Raw genomic sequence first — 19,262 nt, 5'->3', positions numbered from 1 at the left:
TTACAATGCAGAAAAGAATCGTAAATAAAATAATGTAAAGTTAAATGTGTGAATGATGCACATTTATTACGTTACTGATACCTACGTACGAGAAATAATTAGTACCTAACATATGTTTCGAACATAACTTATAGTTTACGAAACAGAGCAATCTACCTCGCCACATTTAAATTTTTCAAGTATTGACAGCGTAGAAGTGCGGAAACATAGGGCATAGAGTTTACTGGAAATGGTTAATAAAAAAAACAAAGCATAATTAACCTAACTTATAAATTTTTATGGCTGGTAATATCACAAATAGCACGACAACGCACTCTACATTTCTCTTTACATTTCGCGATCTGTCTTTATTATGCTTAAAATCAGTAGGTATATTCGTTATCAACCGATTCGATGAAAAACTTGGCTCACAATTAATTTAAAACACTGTAACGTAGCACTATTAAATCGTTATAATCAGCTTTCCAATCACTCCTGCACACACTAAAAGAATTTGAACTCGTTGAAGTTCGAAAGGATTCTGTACGTCTCATTTCCCACTCATCACTTAAGATTTAGAATTAATTTATGTTATTTCACGTTACCATTATGTAGACAGTGAAACGTATAGGCTGAAAAAAATTGCTAAACCAGTTATTGTAACATCAACAAACTTCGAATCTCACTATCTCTCGTACCGTAACCAAAACAAAAACAACAGCGGCACGACATGCGTGAAATGTAAACAGTGGCGAAAGCTCACGATGAAGTGACCAGAATAGGTAATTAAATCATACAGAACTTATAAGCATACAGACGAATGAAAATTAATACGCGGCCGATGTATCCCTAAAGAACAACTACTTCAAATATGAAACATATCCCCTTCGCGACAGTTAGGTACCTTTCATCGAGATGTATAGGGTTGATTCAACCAGTATGGAAGAAATAAATAATTTTGTCGAAGCTCATGCACTTACAAATCACTTCACTTGTCGCTTCACTCTTTACTTCATCGTCTATATGCTATCAATTCACTTAGGTGTACACTAAAGGCACAAATTGTGTTCACTTACAGTAGCGGCACGATGAAAGTTCACTGGTCGTCGTTGTTTCCTTGCAGTTTTACAAAGCTTTCAATTTCTATCAGCAATTGCGCCACATACGTAGCCTGCCTTACTCAAAGAAAGGATTTTCGCGTTCCATTTTGGCACAAATGCGAGAAAAATCTATAAGAGCATACAAATAACACCGGAGTTCGATCATTCACTACGGTCAGCCGTATTTCGTAGCTCCCTTAGTCAAGGCAAGAGGGCGTTTAAGAGCCGGCCATTAAGATAGTAGCTTACTAAGCTTAGTAGCCCTTAGTGACGATCTATGAATACCATTGTGCTAGTATGCTTATACTTAGAACGCTACTTAGGCGTTAGTAGCTTACTAAGGAAACAGTGAATACGGCCGATATTGTTATCGGTACTCTTGGACACTCCATATATATTGGAGCAGTTGCCGCGTTGCTGTGAAACCGGTCTCCGCGTGTTAATTCGCACCCCACTCCAAATTAAGTTCATACTTGGCTTGGCCCAGTGGCTACGGTATGCGACTCCTACGCTGAGGTTCTAAGCTTATTTAATATGATATTTTTAAAACATTTCTTTTTACTTTTACAGAAGCCTGCTTTTCACAATTGTTTTCATTATTTTCACTGAAGTGTTCACTTTTTCTGTCGAGGAATTTTTGTGTTCATGCGGCAAGTAACGGTTTCCCAATTTCTCTCTTTGAATCATTTTATTTCCATGTCGCAATACGACGCATTTTTAAGATAATCATGTAATTGTATTCCTTTTCCAATGCAATACGGGTTATTGGAATCAAATCGTTGAAAAGAGCCGTTGAAATCAAGATAGAACGAGCCAGGGAGGGAAAGGGGAGTCCCTCCGGAGTTGGGGACGGTCGGCCATCTTTTTACTCGGCGAGCTGCGACTCCTCTTAACAAAAAGCTCCAGAGAAGCGTCTTGTCGGTAAATGTTGCTTTTTCCATTAAGAGGATAATCTATTGTAATCATCAAAGAACATAGCTTTTCCGGTTATGTTTATCCTACTCCACAGGGTGTTAAAAGTTCAACTAATAACGAAATCTGATTCGAAAACTTGGCATGAAGGGTAAGAATGTGTCCACAATATCACGTTGCAACATAAAAAGAAAACAAATACATGTGTATCTTAATAATGCGTCGTGTTGCGACACGAAAAAGAAATAATTCAAAGGGTGAAAAAATGGGAAAACATCAGACTTCGCAAGTTCACAAAAACATTTCTTCGCACAGAATTAAAGTTTTCAGTGAAAATCATTATTATAATTGTGAATAGCAGGTTTCTGCAAAAGAAAGAGTTGAAGGAAGTTATGAACAAACATTACCGCAGATGGGAATCGAACATGGAACTTTAGAATGGTATTCCAGTACCTCAATACCACATATACTGAATTACTTGCATGTCGATTTGAAGGGAGTACATTTCTCTTTTAAATTGTTAATTCCTTTTATACTATTAGTTATGAAATCGAGCTTAATATTGATTAATTGAGCTTGAGTTTGAGCAATAAATGATTGTATATTCAACGCGTAGGGTATCTCTTGTGGGGTAATACGTATGTTGACTTGTATCCTAGCGACTGGAGCGCCGCTATTTATTGCGACCGGTGGGAATCAATGGAACCATGGGATTGGAGAATCCTGTGTAGAGTATTTATGGTCAGACTAATGTCTTTCCACTTTGGGCACATTTGAATCGGTCATTTAGAATGCCCACAACGCATGAAGCGATCCTATAAATATTTGCGATATTGCATTACCAGTAGGGCGGATCGGAAAAATCGATTTTTTTCAAATCCATCAGGCCCAATGAAAAAAAGTTGTGGGACCGATCAAAAATAAGGCCTGAAAAATTTGAGACCTCTAGGTGAACCCCTGACCCTCGCTCAAATGCAATTTAGGGGGGGAGGGTCAACATTCTAAAAATATAGCATTTTAAGGTCATTCCCTATAGATTTAGCCGAGTTACTGCTCTTTAAGACAAAAATTTCGTGCATTTTGACGTATCTGCCACCGTTTAGCCACAAAATGCCTAATTTGAGTCCGCGCCCGTGAAGAAAATATTCCAACGCCCACGAAGCGTCGCGGATACAAGAGCCGCAGGCCGATCCCTTCCCCTCCACGCTCGCTTCTACCCCTCCCACGCCTCCAATACAGCAAAATTTGTCCCGCGCATGCTGCTAGGAGATCGTTTATCTTTGATAATATAAATCGGAAGATGGTAGAAGGTAATAAAGGAAGCGTAGTGAGACGACTCGTCTCTTATTTGCCGCCTCGTCGGCGTTAAACAAATCGATGTTACCAACTTTTAGAGAAGTGATGAAATATTTTTAGATCCGAGAGCGCAGGAAAGGAACCTACGGTCTATGAAAAGTCCTCTCGAGTGGCTATATAGGTGTGCGAACTTTCGATATGCGCTTCAATTTCGGTATTGTCCAACAGATGTGACTAAATGGATTTTTGGCGAAGGCCGCTCGCGTCCCCTCCCCGCACGCCTCTCTCACGCCTCAAACGCACCAAAATTCACACCAAGTGCGTCTTTCTTCGTTAGCCTAACTAATATTTAATGTTTCAATATCGTCTGTGGGGGAACAATCACGAAAGAATTACTCAATTATCTGCTTTCCAATATGTATTTCTTATGTTGGTGTCATTCCTCGTCTTTCGCTGTTGTCAACAAAGCTTTGGTGAATTTCTTCACGAATCTCTCTTCCGTGTGTATAATAAAAAGAAATATTTAACTTCAAATTTGAACGTTCATCAACAGATTTTTGAAAATCCACAGCACTAAGGTCAGATATAGCTGCAGGTACTGTGGTCTCTCTTTAATATGTCATCAGCGGGTAGTCCTTAAAGTCGATATTAAAATCCAGCAGTTAAAAAAATCTCGGATTGGCCGCCAAAAGCATCCTTGCAAAAACGCAAATTCGGTCCCTTGATTGCCCTCCCAATGTTTATGTCGCAAATGTAAGTCAACTTAGTGCAATTAGCAAATAGACCTCTGTAAGGGATGAAATATGATTTGATGCTTTCCCGGCGAATGATGTGGGTAAACTCTTCTCGGGATTCAACAAAATTTATCCCTGATGAGCCCCGAGTCGGAGCTTGAAAGGTTTACCATTATGGAAAGATTAACCCGGTGGGAATGCCGAGAAGAGTTTACTCACACAGCAAGGGATGTTGGAATTATGCTTGTAGCAGAGAGATGATGCCTCCTTTTTGGGCGGTATTCACTTGGTACCATCGCATTCAAATCCTTTTTAATTTTGTGTATCTAATTTTCACTCGGAAAGAAATCGAGAATCGCAGATTTTATAACTTTTACTAATCCTCCGACGGGGGAGGCAAACCCCCAAAAGTGGGACTCTGGTTCTTCCACTTAGAGCAAACATTCCCCTCTAAACTTGGATTGATAAGTCCTCTTGCCTTTTATCATCAGTAAAAAAGAAAGTCTTTCATTCCATCAAAATGTAGACCTTTGATGACACCCTTTGATACCTCTCTTTTTGTATTCACAATAATTAGCATCTTTTTCTGTCTTCGTAAGTAATTCTGGTACACTACCTTGGATGTATCTTACGAAGTTATGATTTTTGCGTCAGATAAAGTTGCGGGGACGATCATTGCTGTTGCTTGGTTCTTGCATATACCTCTATCACATTTGGCAGACGCATTTTCCCCGCAGAAGTTCCAGTTTGAGTTTAGTCCTAAATGTTTATTTCATTAGGAACGTAGAGATACAAATCGGATGCTTTCTCTTCAGTTTGATTTTCTTCCGATGAATTGATGAAGAAAATTTTTCATACTATTTTCCCATACAAGAATTGACGATGTCGACTCAACGCTCTCGGACGATTCCCTTTATTTCCTCAGTTGTCGAGTTTCTTTCGGACTCAATCCAGCAGCCATCATCTTTAGTTTTGTCCGCTGGTCTCTCAATATACTTCTTTATTAGGGGACCTTATGCTCCTCCTTGCACTTCACGCAAAATATAGCATAATTTCAAATGTTTCTTCAAAAGTACTTGATTTTTGTACTTCAACAAAAACCCTACTTTTGGCCTATTCGCATTTTCCGTAAGTTTTAGTACTTCATGTGGTACCGCTACATCCATTTAATCACACACAAAATAGAAAGGAAGCGTCACTATAGTTCGCACACATTTATAGCCACTCGAGAGGACTTTTCATAGACCGTAGGTTCCTTTCCTGCGCTCTCGGATCTAAAAATATTTCATCACTTCTCTTAAAGTTGGTAACATCGATTTGTTTAACGCCCACGAGGCGGCAAATAAGAGACGAGTCGTCTCACTACGCTTCCTTTATTACCTTCTACCATCTTCCGATTTATATTATCAAAGATAAACGATCTCCTAGCAGCATATGCGGGATGAATTTTGCTGTGTTAGAGTCGTGGGAGGGGTAGAAGCGAGCGTGGAGGGGAGGGGACCGGCCTGCGGCTCTTGTATCCGCGACGCTTCGTGGGCGTTGGAATATTTTCTTCACGGGCGCGGACTCAAACTAGGCATTTTGTGGCTAAACGGTGGCAGATACGTCAAAATGCCCAAAATTTTTGTCTTAAGGCCGTTTTACACGGTACACGGAATTGCGCAGGTTAGAGCTGCATTAATTTCTAAAATGGCGTGGCATTGCGCGAATGCATGAACGAAATTAGAACAGGGGCTATTTTGCCGTCTCACATCCACGCATTCTCGCATGTGTTCTAGCAATTTACCGCTTTACACGACGCAATTTTGATTGCGCCTTCACACGTACGTCAGACTGCGCAATTCCGTATACCGTGTAAAACGGCCTTTAAAGGGCAGTAACTCGGCAAAATCTATAGGGAATGACCTTAAAATACTATATTTTTAGAATTTTGACCTTCCACCCCTTAAATGCATTTGAGTGAGGGTCAGGGGTTCACCTAGAGGTCTCAAAATTTTTAGGCCTTATTTTTGATCGGTCCCACAACTTTTTTTAATTGGGACAGATGGATTTGAAAAAAAATCGATTTTTCCGATCCGCCCTAATTTACAGTCGTGAGGTATGGCATTGAAAAGTTGTGACTTAGATAACATCATTACGAATAAAACTACCGGTAAATAGCCCTAAATATATAGCTTATTTCTCCGTGAAATTTGGGTCACTTTGCGAGTGAAGACTTTTTTGAACCTATTTAAGACGGTGGTTGACAATATCAACAGATTTAGTGGTCGACTGAAGAATTCTCCATTATTGTAACATGTATTCGTGGACCGATCATTCATGTATTCCACGCCCGCCAAAAATATGTGCTGACACTGGCTGAGTGAGTTTAAAACTCCATGACGATGTTCTTAGAATAATAAATCAAGTAGATATAAAAAGATTGAGGCTTAGGTTACTGAGATGGAAGCTAGTAAATTTGGGAGACATTTATGGTATTCCTCCCCAGAAGCAGAAAACGTATTTATGTTATGACGCTGCGTCATAAAGACAAAAGAAAACTGGAAGCTGTAAGCCGATATTAACTGAAAATGGTGAAGATGTACCGAAAAAGTTAAACGAGGGGCTGGCTAATTTTTATCCCCGACTTATCACGTTTGGAAAAATAAAAAAATAAAGTTTTCGGTGGGGACCTACATTAAAATCGTTATGCAGGCATATTTTCCCAAATACATACACGTAAGCAGGTAAATTTTTCGAAGCCGATAAATAAGTATTTTGGTATAATTTTCATCTCACCAGTAAATTTATTTCGTGCATAAATTTTCTATTCGAGTTGTAATTGCTTAACTCCATTTTTTTCAAGTGGGTTTGGTGAACTCCATTTTTCATAGTTTTCAATTGTTCCCAAGAGGTTTTTTCCGACTCGACGCAGCCAATACGCGCTCCGTAACAAACTGTTTTGCGCAGAACAGGAAATTGGGCATCTTCAAATCGTGTTCTTTCCTCAACGGAGTGTGGAGTCCTTTTATAATTAAAACGGGAGTTGTGTTGTCACCTTGCGTCCATAAATTCGTTCACGCATTCAAAGAATGCGCGACTTTGAACGGTGGGGTTTAATGGCGCGTTTAATCTGCATCAAGTGGTGCAATTACGTGCCTCGAGTAAAATGGTCTGAAACTTTATTTTCTGGGTGCTCATCTCTAACTTTTTCTACTTAGTGGAATGAAAATTGAGTCTCCCGTGAGAAGCATGGGTTTAACTTTGAAAACATTTTCATGAGCTGCCTCCAGACGCGCGGCCAACATTAGCCATAGGTAGTTCATTTGAGGACTTTTTAGGAGGACTGAATGTTACTTACCTCGACGATCTCCTAACAGTACACACATGACGAGAATATTGTCATCATCATTGGTAAACAATCCTAATATTGGTTTGACGCAGATATCCATTCCTCTCTCCTATCCGATAGCCTTTTTCATTGCGACGCATTTCTTCTCTTTCACATCCTTTATAACCCTTTGTCCTGTGTAACTCATTCGGCCTTGCCCTTCTCCCCTTCCACCTGTCCATGTTTTTCATCAGGCCATCACCTCTCACAATGTGACCAACTATGTTGACCCGTCTTTTCCTTAAGGTGTTTAGAATACTTCTCTTTTCTCTCTCTCTTCTAAGTACTTCCTCATACACGGTCAATCCATTTTATCTTCACCATTCTTCGGTAGCACCACATTTCGTATGCTTCCACTCTTGACTTCTCTGCCGCTGTCAACGTCCAAGACTACCTTCCACAGAGAAACACACTCCATATGTAGTGAAGCAATTTAAATTTTAAGGTAATCGGTGTTATTCTGACTAGGCGGTAAGTTCAGCATCTCATTATCCGAAGAAACTTCGCTTAGCGTTTAGAGAACAACGTGTGTGCAGTGGCGGTCGGAGGGGGCGGGGCAGCAGCAGTAGAGGGGGTCCCAACTAGAGTACATACTAGTGTACTTAGTGTAAATTCCGTCTCTGCCACTGGATTGTGACTCACCAAAAGTGTGTGAAATAGGCCCCAAGTTTAGAGCTAATATCTATTTCAATTCTATTCATATTCATATTATGAAGAAGGTAACTATTTCGGAACATACAACTAAATACTTTTTGCACGAAGTGGCAAACTCCAAATATTTTGATTTTTATCTAGTGTGTGTCTCGACCCAATGGGTCTAGAGACCTCTCACACACTGCGTGTCGTATGTGACGTATAAAACTATATTTCGAAAAACATTTATGTATTAATGAGTAATAGAAAAAGAAAAATTAATTCCTTATTAACCACTAATGAAGTCCATTGGGAAAAGTAATCAATTACGATTGTAAATTAATGGAAAAAGAAAACAGAACATTATAATGTGTAAATATTACAAAAAAGAAATTTTCGCGTCACTTTTGGATCGACTGAAAAAACTTTGTCGGACGATTCTTTATTTCGAATTAGAATGTTTCCTTCGATTCTAATTCGGAGACATGCGAGAGTAAGCTTACTAGTCCGTGCCAATAGCGTCCTTGCGAGGGAAATAAATTTAGAACAAATATTTGTGCCGAGCGATTGGCGGTTTCCGTGCTCAATGGGTTCTGTGGATCAGTGGCGGATGGCGGAGAGGGGAAAAAACGGCGGGGGGGGGGGGGGGGGGTCACCCAATTTACACACCAGGTAAAATGGTGATTTTGTTCAGTTGTCGAATAGATGGAGGAGGGGAAACAACCTTGAAGTGATCTTACAAACCTCGAAATTCTGAAAAATTCCATTACCTCCCGAACCACGATTATCTACTGCTGGGAGGTTACTCCCCCCCCCCCCCCCCCCCCCCCGTTTCCCCCTCCTGGATATATGTTGGTGCGTGCTAATTCAAAATTGTGGCAGTTCTGTCCGCAGGTGAGTTGCAGCTGATTTCGCGTGGGGGTGGCTGAACGAGGAAGCCAATTGCTTCGCACGCACTCATTTGGGGTGGTTAGGGTTAGGGGTGGGGAGAAAGCAGAGCGGCGGGGGGCGCACGTGCTCCCCTTCACACGTGGACGTCGCAAAAAAGAAAAAAGAAGGCGGAGAGCGCGCACTCCTCCCAAGGACGCAGCCACGACGACGCCGACGACGACGTTGCCAAATCTCCGATTGCGCGCGTGCAGCGGAGGGACGCAAATATATTTTTCTCCCCCCGCAAAGGGGGGAGAGGAATTGGGTGGCGCGTGCCACACGCCACGCGGCAAAACAGACGAAGAAACGGATGCGACACACACTCCTCCAGTGCGTGCGTCCGTCTTATTGTTAGGCGATGATCTGCTGCTGCTGTGCATGATTGTTGCTGACCAATCGGCGAAGGATAGGCGCGGATTAAGGCCGCCGTTGTCGTTTTGGCATAATTAAATATGCTGGACCCCTTGGCGGTTTGCAATCCCTCTCCGCGTTAATGGGAGATGAGTTATAATGATGGCTTTCAGATATTCTCTCGTTATCTCTCGTTGAGCTGCTCAGGTTAAAATTTGCTGTTCAGGGACGCGGTTGCCGACACAACTGAAATAATTCCGATGGGTACGCCACAGGTATTTATTCACTAATGGGGGAAATGGGACTAGGTGGTAGAGGTGTGGTTGAAAGGGTGTTAACATGCCAGATGGGGCCTCCTACTGAAATATTGGCAAAAGTAGTAACCCCCCTCATTGCCCCGAATAAGTGAAGATCCTCGTGTTAGTCTGGGGCGATCTCATCCCTCACCTATTCGTAACAACATTCGGGTTGCATGATGATGGTAGAACACCCACAATGTTTTTTATTGACTACACTTAAATCTAACTTACACCGACCTAGATTTCAACGTGTGCGTAACCGTCATGCTCGGCGTTATTCGTTGAAACGGAGATCGGTTGTAGTTTGACTAAAGTGTGGAAAATTACAAAAGTGTGTGTTCTTCCATCATCACGATTGGAACATTCCTCCTATTTCAACCCGAGTGTATTTTTCATAGTCGGTTTGAATCATTGAGCGAGTCCATATCAGTCGAATAAGAACACCAATGAATGAACCGATGGATAATACTCGTGTGGTACAGTGGCGCAGCGAGGGGGCATGGGGGGTTTGGGTTTGGGCGATGAAATCTCCCCATAGCTCAGAGAAATTTTAAAGTTTAATCCATTTAACTTAATTGGATTAATATTACTTATAGAATAGTGTAAATATTAATAAAATATCCCTCAGAAGACCGTAAATATCACCATCTTTAACCATTTATAATAAAAATTTTCCAAGGGAGGGCTCCGTGCACCTCCCGCTTACCCTGGCGTGTATTCCACACCCTCAGACACCTCAGTGTTTTGCGCCTGAATTCCCCTCCTCCCCCCCCAGTCTTAATTCCCAGCTGCGCCCCTGCTCGTGTATGCAGCCCCTGCTCGTGTGAATCGTTGTGGAATCAAGTAAACAGTCATCAGCCATGGCGACCACTTTTACACCCGCCATCTTCATCAGACGGCGTGGAAAATATCCATGGCTTTCCGACGTGCGTACCGGGGGTCTGGGAAGAGATGTGGCCTCAGATGTGAGGAGCAGATTCATTTGGAATGGGGGGGGGTGTGGCCATGACGAGAGGGGGTGTTCCCAATACAGCAGTTTACATAGGAAAATAATGATAGTTAAGAGGGATGCTCCTCTTCGGAGACGAAGGGCTTGATATTCAGGTAAACACCCCAATTCACCCCTCCCCGGAAGAAAATTTTCTGGCTTGGACCGTAGGCAGAATTAGCTGCTTTCTTAGTGGCATATGGTGCTTTTTTATAATATATATTTCTATTAGAATAAAATCTTTCCTTAAATTACAATATTGCAAAGCGTGCTATGATAATGTGTAATCAGTATTTCACTGTACTCGTAAATTAATTTTTTGACTACATTTTCTTGCGTATAATATTTAAGGTAGTAACATGCTATAAGTTAGTTCATATTCTTTTCCTTTCTCGCCCCAAAACAAAACGTTGTCTACTTCTACGTCTACTTATTGTCAGAATCGGACAATAGCGTACCTACTCTTAAAGAGCTGCGCTTTCCCGTCAAATTCATAGGAACAAATGAAAATGGGTCGGTATTTTACAAATATAAAATAATTACAAAAACGTTTGCTTTAGTAATCAGTGGTTAATATCTTAAGATTGTTAAAACGCCATCTTTTATTTGCCATATTTGAGGAGCCTCTCGGCAATTGGCGCCTAAATAACATTTCCTCTTCCGCCCCCCCCCCCCTCTCTCCCCTGAATCAGTCATTGCGCTCATCATTCTTGAGAAATATTTCATTCTTTCCTCGTGCTGTCGGGGGGAGGGGGGTGGACAACTACAGTTGTAAGGTACCCTCGTAGTAGCGCTGCAATCCTTTGGCGTGGTTGAATTTCCCATTTGCATTTCTGTGCTTCATTTCCATTTTATCGCATTATTTTTCGCATTGTTCGTCATTGTCTTTTATCCCTTCTATTCGGGCTAACCTTATTAACAGTGGCCGGCGATACCTTGTGGAAATGTTTGGGAAAAGGACATTGATAATGACACTACGTGTCGAAACCGGGTCGGTATTTAAATAAAATCATGTGGAAGTTTACCATTCATAGTTTATTCTCATGCGGACTAACCTTGCCTTATTTTAATTAATAACTGTTAACTTATTTATGCTTTCCTTGTAAGTTTGTTTGCCTTGTGTCGCGATGCATATCGAGTGGTGGAAGCTCTCAACACCTTTAAGAGTGTTTGCGTTTTATTTTTTTTATTATTCTGTCGATAAGCATGGAGATAGCACTCCCGGCTGTAAAATCGCCCCCCTCTCTCCCTGTGCAATACTCCCCGGACCCTGGTCATGCCCCCCCCCCCCCCCGCACCCCTCCGAAATTTGATGCTGAATCCGCCCCTGCTTGTAGACGTCATCTTAGGTGGAGACCAAGAGCTAACAGAAAATCTTGGCAATATCGCTGTATTCATCCACCCATTCTTAAGATGTTCTCGATTCCTTGTCCATGTCTTTCCTCATCCAAGACTCTTCTCGATGTCCCTCCAACCCTCAGTCCCCGGCTATGTACCTGCTCACCAATCGAATGGCATGGGTGTGCCTGTGACGTGAGCATTTGGCTCTCTTCTGCGCGAAAGCCGCCAACACAGGTTCTCGAAATGCAATTGGAAAGCCCAAATGCGAGTTCGGTTTTGGTACTCTTGGAGCCTCTGGTGTCACTCACTCGTGGAATTAAAATCATCCCAACATATCGTCATTCGATCGAATGGCGATGTCAGTGGTCGATACTCGGTGTCGATACATAAAAAATTCAACACTCCGTTGCGATCCTTGCTTCTCGAGCGAATAATGCGTATGTTTGATTTTACACCCATTCTAGTAGTAACGGGAGTTTTCGAGTGTCTGTAATGCTGCCTCTCCTTTGGTCAGAATGTACATTGTACATACATAATTAAATATCTCATGCACGCCTCACACTCGAAATTATAAAATAACATGAAGAAGTTCTAAATGCGATTTCATGCTCTTCCCATGTGTTTTGCGCGTCAAAAACTAACGTATTTGTAAACTGGCGTATATCTATGTTCAAAGCAGAATGCAAGCATGTAAAATATGCTGTCAGAGCATATTTTACATGTCAGAGCGCGAGTCCAAATTCTTCCAAACTTGCGGTGACTAATCTTTCCCGCTGCCATTAAACCATCGGTAGCAAGTCTTCTTTGAAAACCCGCCAAGCCTTCTCCATATTAATTTTCCTCCACCTAGGTGTAAAAATATCGCATCATTTCCCGGGGATGGGTTGAATCTGTCTGAGGATCGAGTCTCCGCTCCAACAAAAATTTCAATGAAACAGCCTATGCCAAACAAATGAATTGGAACTTAGCGAAATCCAGGAATGTGTTTATGTGGTGAACCTTGTCTTGTTTCCATTCCTAATTGTTTTTCGTGGCGAGGCGTATAAAGTACAGCATGAGCTTTAAGGGAGAGAGTTTAGTGTTTAGGAAGAGAATGACTTAGGAGGTCAAAGGTGAGTTGGACATGACCAAACATCTGTGGTAGAGAGGAGAATGGTATCAAGGAATTTTACAAATCCTCGTGGCATATGCCTCGTGACATATGTGTCGTAATTGCAAAGCTCTCGAAAAAAACTACTGCGTGGCTTATAGTAGACCTCTTTTAAACATATGAATTACGGCACACAAATGAAGTTTTAAAAATTAGTAGAAAAAACTAATTTGATCTCACCATCGATGAAAGTTTTAAAATTTTCTGTTTTCCTTTCAATGTTACTTGGTCTCGTTTACCCCTTATAGGAAGATGATCAGCAAATCGCAGTAAAAGGAAAAAAAACTCTACCATTCCTTTGGAAACATTACTTTTTCGATGGACGTTGAGGTGTGTGGACCAGTTGAAAAACTAGTATTCTAGTCGAGTATCCTTCATTGTATGCGAACATATATTCTCGCTCCCTCTACTTGGAGCAGTAGTAGTAGTAGTAGTTGAAAACTCAATTAGCCAAAATCGAGTTGAAAAAAAAGTGACCTGAAGGGTTAAATGTTGACTTATGCAATTTAATTGTGGAAAATAGTCCCAGGCAAGTCTAAATATTCGGAAAAGGTCTGTGACAGTGACGCTATAGCAGAGACAATAACAATTGACGAACGCTCCGTGATGAGTGTCTTAATTTTAGCCACGGTCTTAGAATATAAGAAGGTCTGGACACTCCGTTCAGACATGGTCATTTAATGAAGCCGTTTCCCGTTGAGGCCGGTAGGGGCGCCACCTATCCTGAAGGGCAAGTTTCCTACGTATCTGTATACGATGCTTCAGTAATTATGAACTAATTTATGGCAAAAATGAATATAAACACATCGACAGTGGTTACTAGTTAACAAGTTCATATGCACTTAACATCTTATAGCGAAAAATACCTAGAAATCGTTCTCATACTTGAGTATTAATCAAATGGAAGGCGTTGGATTTCAGCTTCGTCTGCTTCGATACCTTTGTAAAATCTGTTACAGCCATAACGAAAGATTGTCAGCAGTTAAAACCTTATGTAGTGAGGAAAGGTATTTTTAAGGAAATAATTATTTGTAGCTATCTTGTGGTAAACGTTAATATAAGTTGTCATAGAAGCTACGTACGCACCATTGCCTCTGAGCCCATCGGCATGTTTCCACGGCCTTATAAGAATATAGATGATATTCCTTGCTTTCAAACACTATAAACAAATATAATATCAGAAACGCAAACGGCTTCTTACCAAGGCCGAAGTGAAATACTTCTTATGAAGTGACGTATGTTAATGTTTTTAATCTCCTGAGTCTCGATCAAGTGATAATAATAATGGCAGGGCACAGCAAACCTAAAAAAATGATTCTATCCTAGGGACGTTTTGCGGGTATAGAATAGGCATATTTAATCGTTGAACAGGGTTAATAATTTCCGGAAGTACCATTATTACCGTTAAAGGCTATTTTATAACGATGCTTGCCTACTCATCAAAGGATAATTTGAGATTTAAGGAAGTAAAATACCATATGAAAGATAAGAACGAAAGAGATTTTGCAAATAATTTCCGAATAAACTTCCACGAAAACAGTGCAATGGATATAATCCGAGGGATTTGCGGATGTCTGATCACTTGCAGGTGCTGGCAAATCTGAAATATTATCCCTCGCCCAAAAATAAGATGAGTAGTACGACAGAAACCACAGGCTAATACTGCTAATACGCGGTAAATGTACTTTTCATGAGAGTTGCACGCACCATCGATAACAGCTGCATTAAAAGAAATCATCGAAAGAGGTATTAAGAATGAAAACGATTCACATTTTTCCAACTTATATAATGTACACACACATCAAATCTACATTTCCAGAATGATTACACAATGCTATTGAAACTGAGATTATTTATACAATCAATGCAAGGTAATGTCATGAAAAATAAATTTTAAGTACTCACAATTTAACATTTCTATTAATTCTTTCTATTACTAATTTCTATTTCTAATTACTAATCATTCTAAGAGATTCAATTTAGTAGGAGAGAATGATGAATAGTTGATAAAAGCCGTCGCTTATCTTGCATTTTCTTAGTGTTACTTCATTCCTCCACTGTGAATGACATTGACCACTGGAACAGCAGAACCTGTAATTTAAAATATGTATAAATTTTGGAGCTTTAGCACACCAAAAAAAGGAATCGTACAGCTATTTCATCGCTTCTCAGGGTCCTTGGGGACTCTAAAAAGCGAAATCCCCGAAGTCTTGTGGCCATAACCAGTGGTGCAACGCGGTACCACACACGTCCACGGCATTTTCCTTTTTTCAGTAAATCCGCGATATATATCCGCGAAATATTTATGTAGAACAATAAGGAAATAATGCAGAATACTAACATTTGAAAATAAATGAAAACTAAATCTTAATTAATTACAAAAATGACTATTTCCACTCACCTGCAGTATGCGCTCAACAATACGGAAATTAACTTACCCGCTAATTCTTGCCCTCCAGAATACGTGGCGCCGCCCCGGCAAACGTGCGGCAGGTTGAGGAAACGACTTCAATAAAAGACCATGGGTTCCCAATGGAGTGGGATAGGAAGTGTCATGGGGCTGATTTTAGCCTATTAATATCTCACCGTATATTCGATCCGTATATTCGATCCAACTACCCCCAGTGGAAAATCTAATAACAATGTATGGTTATTTCAAGGAATGAATTTGACAGTTTAATGAAATACGCAATTAAGCTGAGCTGCTAATTGGCTTAAGTGAATAAATCTGAAGAGTGGACATCCAAATGCTACTCCAGTTGGAAGGAAAATATTTCTGGAGGAATGGATTTTCGATTGCCTTTGGCAGCCATCTGTGGGGAGCCACGGCTGCCCCCAACAGTGCGATTTCCCTCTGGCGGATGTGTGATGACGTCACACTCGACGGAGGTAGCGCGTATTTGAAATGAAGGTATGCTGACGTCGACAGTGGGGGTGGGGAAAGGTCTTCTCGAAGGTGTGATCGCGTGTGCTACATCATTCAAGGAGGTTGTAAATTGTATCTGGAGGCGCTGTATTGGAGTTTTAAGCGTGGTCAAATTTCCGCCATCTTGCTTTGACAATTTTTGGTCTTCGGCTGATATTTTGAGGTGGCCTAGTTTCTGAAAATGCGCTACATCAAGTGAAAAATGCTATTACAATAATCACTAGTATTTCGCCGGTGATTGTCAACAGATTTTTCCCGTCATTCGCGATGCACACTTCTATTAATGCATAAACTCTGTGTCTGTTAGCCGCTTCATTGCTGAAGATATCCTCGAAAGTATACTTTTGTACTGTAATATTTAGAATTCCGTTGGCTATAATAAGATTAAATACCAGTGTAAGTGCAGGTAAATGACTAGTTTATTCTCGTGAACATTTATTTTCAGCTGAGCTGGTTGTAGAACGTAATCGTGGTGACTGATAGTAATTTTTCCCTGGGAAAAGATGTTTGAGTCATAACTTCGAGAAGCCTACCAATGAAGTAAGAAAAAAGGTTTACATTGCTCGTTCCACAGTTTATTTTAATGTATTGACGGGTTATGACAAAAAATTTCACCACATAATAAGCATTGACCCTTATGGGATTGTCAATGTTTTGGTCATCAAAGTGGGCGCGGCTCGTCCTTCCCAAGCACCCCTCGTCCTTCCCAAGCACCCCTCGTCCTTCCCAAGCACCCCTCGTCCTTCCCAAGCACCCCTCGTCCTTCCCAAGCACCCCTCGTCCTTCCCAAGCACCCCTCGTCCTTCCCAAGCACCCCTCGTCCTTCCCAAGCACCCCTCGTCCTTCCCAAGCACCCCTCGTCCTTCCCAAGCACCCCTCGTCCTTCCCAAGCACCCCTCGTCCTTCCCAAGCACCCCTCGTCCTTCCCAAGCACCCCTCGTCCTTCCCAAGCACCCCTCGTCCTTCCCAAGCACCCCTCGTCCTTCCCAAGCACCCCTCGTCCTTCCCAAGCACCCCTCGTCCTTCCCAAGCACCCCTCGTCCTTCCCAAGCACCCCTCGTCCTTCCCAAGCACCCCTCGTCCTTCCCAAGCACCCCTCGTCCTTCCCAAGCACCCCTCGTCCTTCCCAAGCACCCCTCGTCCTTCCCAAGCACCCCTCGTCCTTCCCAAGCACCCCTCGTCCTTCCCAAGCACCCCTCGTCCTTCCCAAGCACCCCTCGTCCTTCCCAAGCACCCCTCGTCCTTCCCAAGCACCCCTCGTCCTTCCCAAGCACCCCTCGTCCTTCCCAAGCACCCCTCGTCCTTCCCAAGCACCCCTCGTCCTTCCCAAGCACCCCTCGTCCTTCCCAAGCACCCCTCGTCCTTCCCAAGCACCCCTCGTCCTTCCCAAGCACCCCTCGTCCTTCCCAAGCACCCCTCGTCCTTCCCAAGCACCCCTCGTCCTTCCCAAGCACCCCTCGTCCTTCCCAAGCACCCCTCGTCCTTCCCAAGCACCCCTCGTCCTTCCCAAGCACCCCTCGTCCTTCCCAAGCACCCCTCGTCCTTCCCGGCGGCCACACATCGCTCCACGCTCGAAACCAGTGGTGTCCCCTCCACTACATTATACACTTCCAACCTCTTTCATATCATTCCCCGCATTCGGTGCTCTTATCGTCCATGCGATAAGTGGCGCAGCAAGGGGGGGGGGGGGAGGGGCGTTTGGAGGAGAAACCCCCCCCCCACCCCCCCAGAGCTCTGAAGCTTTTTAAAGTTTAATCCAATTTACTTAATTGTATTATTGTTAATTACAAAATAGTGTAAATATTAATAAAATATCCCTCCGAAAGCCGTAAAACTCACCATTTTGAATTATTTATCTTGAAATGTTTCTAAAGGAGTGCCCCCTCACCTCCCCCCTTACCTTGGCGGGTATTCCACACCCCCAGACACCCGAGCATTACTTGTGCCTAAACCCCCCCCCCAAGCCTTAATTCCTAGCTGCGCCCCTGCATGCGATGCGTTTTATGCCAGCGAATGAACAGTGTTTCGCTAGTATCCGATCAGTGGCTCATCAACAAAGTCTTTCCGATAGTCTTTATTTAGTCGGGGCCCCTCTCTGCTTCTCCTCTTTGCCTAACGTTCCTTTCTTTTGATTTCGGCGCAGGCCCTTCGGCGGAGAGAACGCGACTGTGAGCACGAGATGGAGCGGTTGGCGCGGGAGAAGATCGCGGCGCAGCAGAGGCTGTCTGCGCTCAAGAAGGAGCTCTCGGCGCAGTGGGACCACATAGACTTCAACGCGCTGCTGCCCCAGGGGCCTCCGGACGAACCGCCGCCGCCGCCCCCGCCGCGGCCAACGCCCCCTCCGGACCACTACTCCAACTCCACGTCCACCGCCTCGGGTGAGTTGAGCCATTCATTAATCCCATTCCGGCTATAGGGTGGTTTCCTATTATTTTTTGCCGGGAAATATCCGTTTGACGTCGTACTGGTTCCTGCTGCCGCAACTGAGGTGACCTTGGGGCGAGGCTTTGAGCGCTGATTCGACGCAGGATGCTAGCAGGTAGCAGAGTACCATGCTATCTGGTAGCGCTTGGCTTAATTAAGGATAATTAATACCTTATCAAACAAAGAAAACTTTCCGACCACAGGCAGTTTTAATAGGTGATTATTAAGACATGTTTCCCTGAGCTCTGTGCCTCATGCATGCGTTGGTAACCTCAGGCGATGTAAAACTCCTATCTACTCATATAGAAACTAGGTCCCTGTGACGTCACGTGGAGTGGCATCGAATGGGCGCCAATCTGGCCTTTTTCAAACGAGAATAAAATTGACCATTAACATTCATCTAAACCGGTATTTCTAAAACCAAATAATTAAAATAAATACAACGAATCGCAATCAACGCCTTTCGTTTTCTTTGATGAAGGAAACTACCCTATTCACTAGGGATAGGCGGTATTTTCCTCGCAACAAACGTTCCCATGGAGATGGATGGAAGTTAATCCTCAGTCTCCTTCTGGGTCGACAACCACGATCAACGTGGGTTCCTTCATGTCATGATACACTGGAAGGCAACCCAAGTCATAGTGTATTTAGGCAACCCATCCACTCCACCTGAATGAGAAGAGCCATCCCAGAAGATGTCATGGTATCTGCACTCATACTCACCTCCCTTGCTGGTGAGGAAAACCTCCATTAAGATCACCTGAAGAAAACCTCCACCCAGGATGGCTACAGTCAATGCCAAATGGATGCGGTCCTCAAAAGGGCCCTT

General features: G+C 42.7%; 1 protein-coding gene across 3 annotated transcripts in view; it reads left to right on the top strand.

Moving 5' to 3' along the window:
- LOC124155339 (max-binding protein MNT-like) overlaps nt 1-19,262 on the top strand; it is a 174,025-nt gene that overhangs the window by 132,868 nt on the left and 21,895 nt on the right. For all 3 annotated transcript variants that reach the window (XM_046529074.1, XM_046529075.1, XM_046529073.1), the window contains exon 4: nt 18,153-18,387. In XM_046529074.1, coding sequence (XP_046385030.1) covers nt 18,153-18,387 — 235 coding nt within the window. The remainder of the gene's footprint in view (nt 1-18,152; nt 18,388-19,262) is intronic.

Source organism: Ischnura elegans, chromosome 3 (assembly GCF_921293095.1).
Source record: "Ischnura elegans chromosome 3, ioIscEleg1.1, whole genome shotgun sequence".
In the NCBI taxonomy this organism is placed as follows: Eukaryota; Metazoa; Arthropoda; class Insecta; order Odonata; family Coenagrionidae; genus Ischnura; species Ischnura elegans.
Note: the sequence above shows the minus strand (reverse complement) of the source record. Positions and strands in the feature narration are given on the sequence as shown.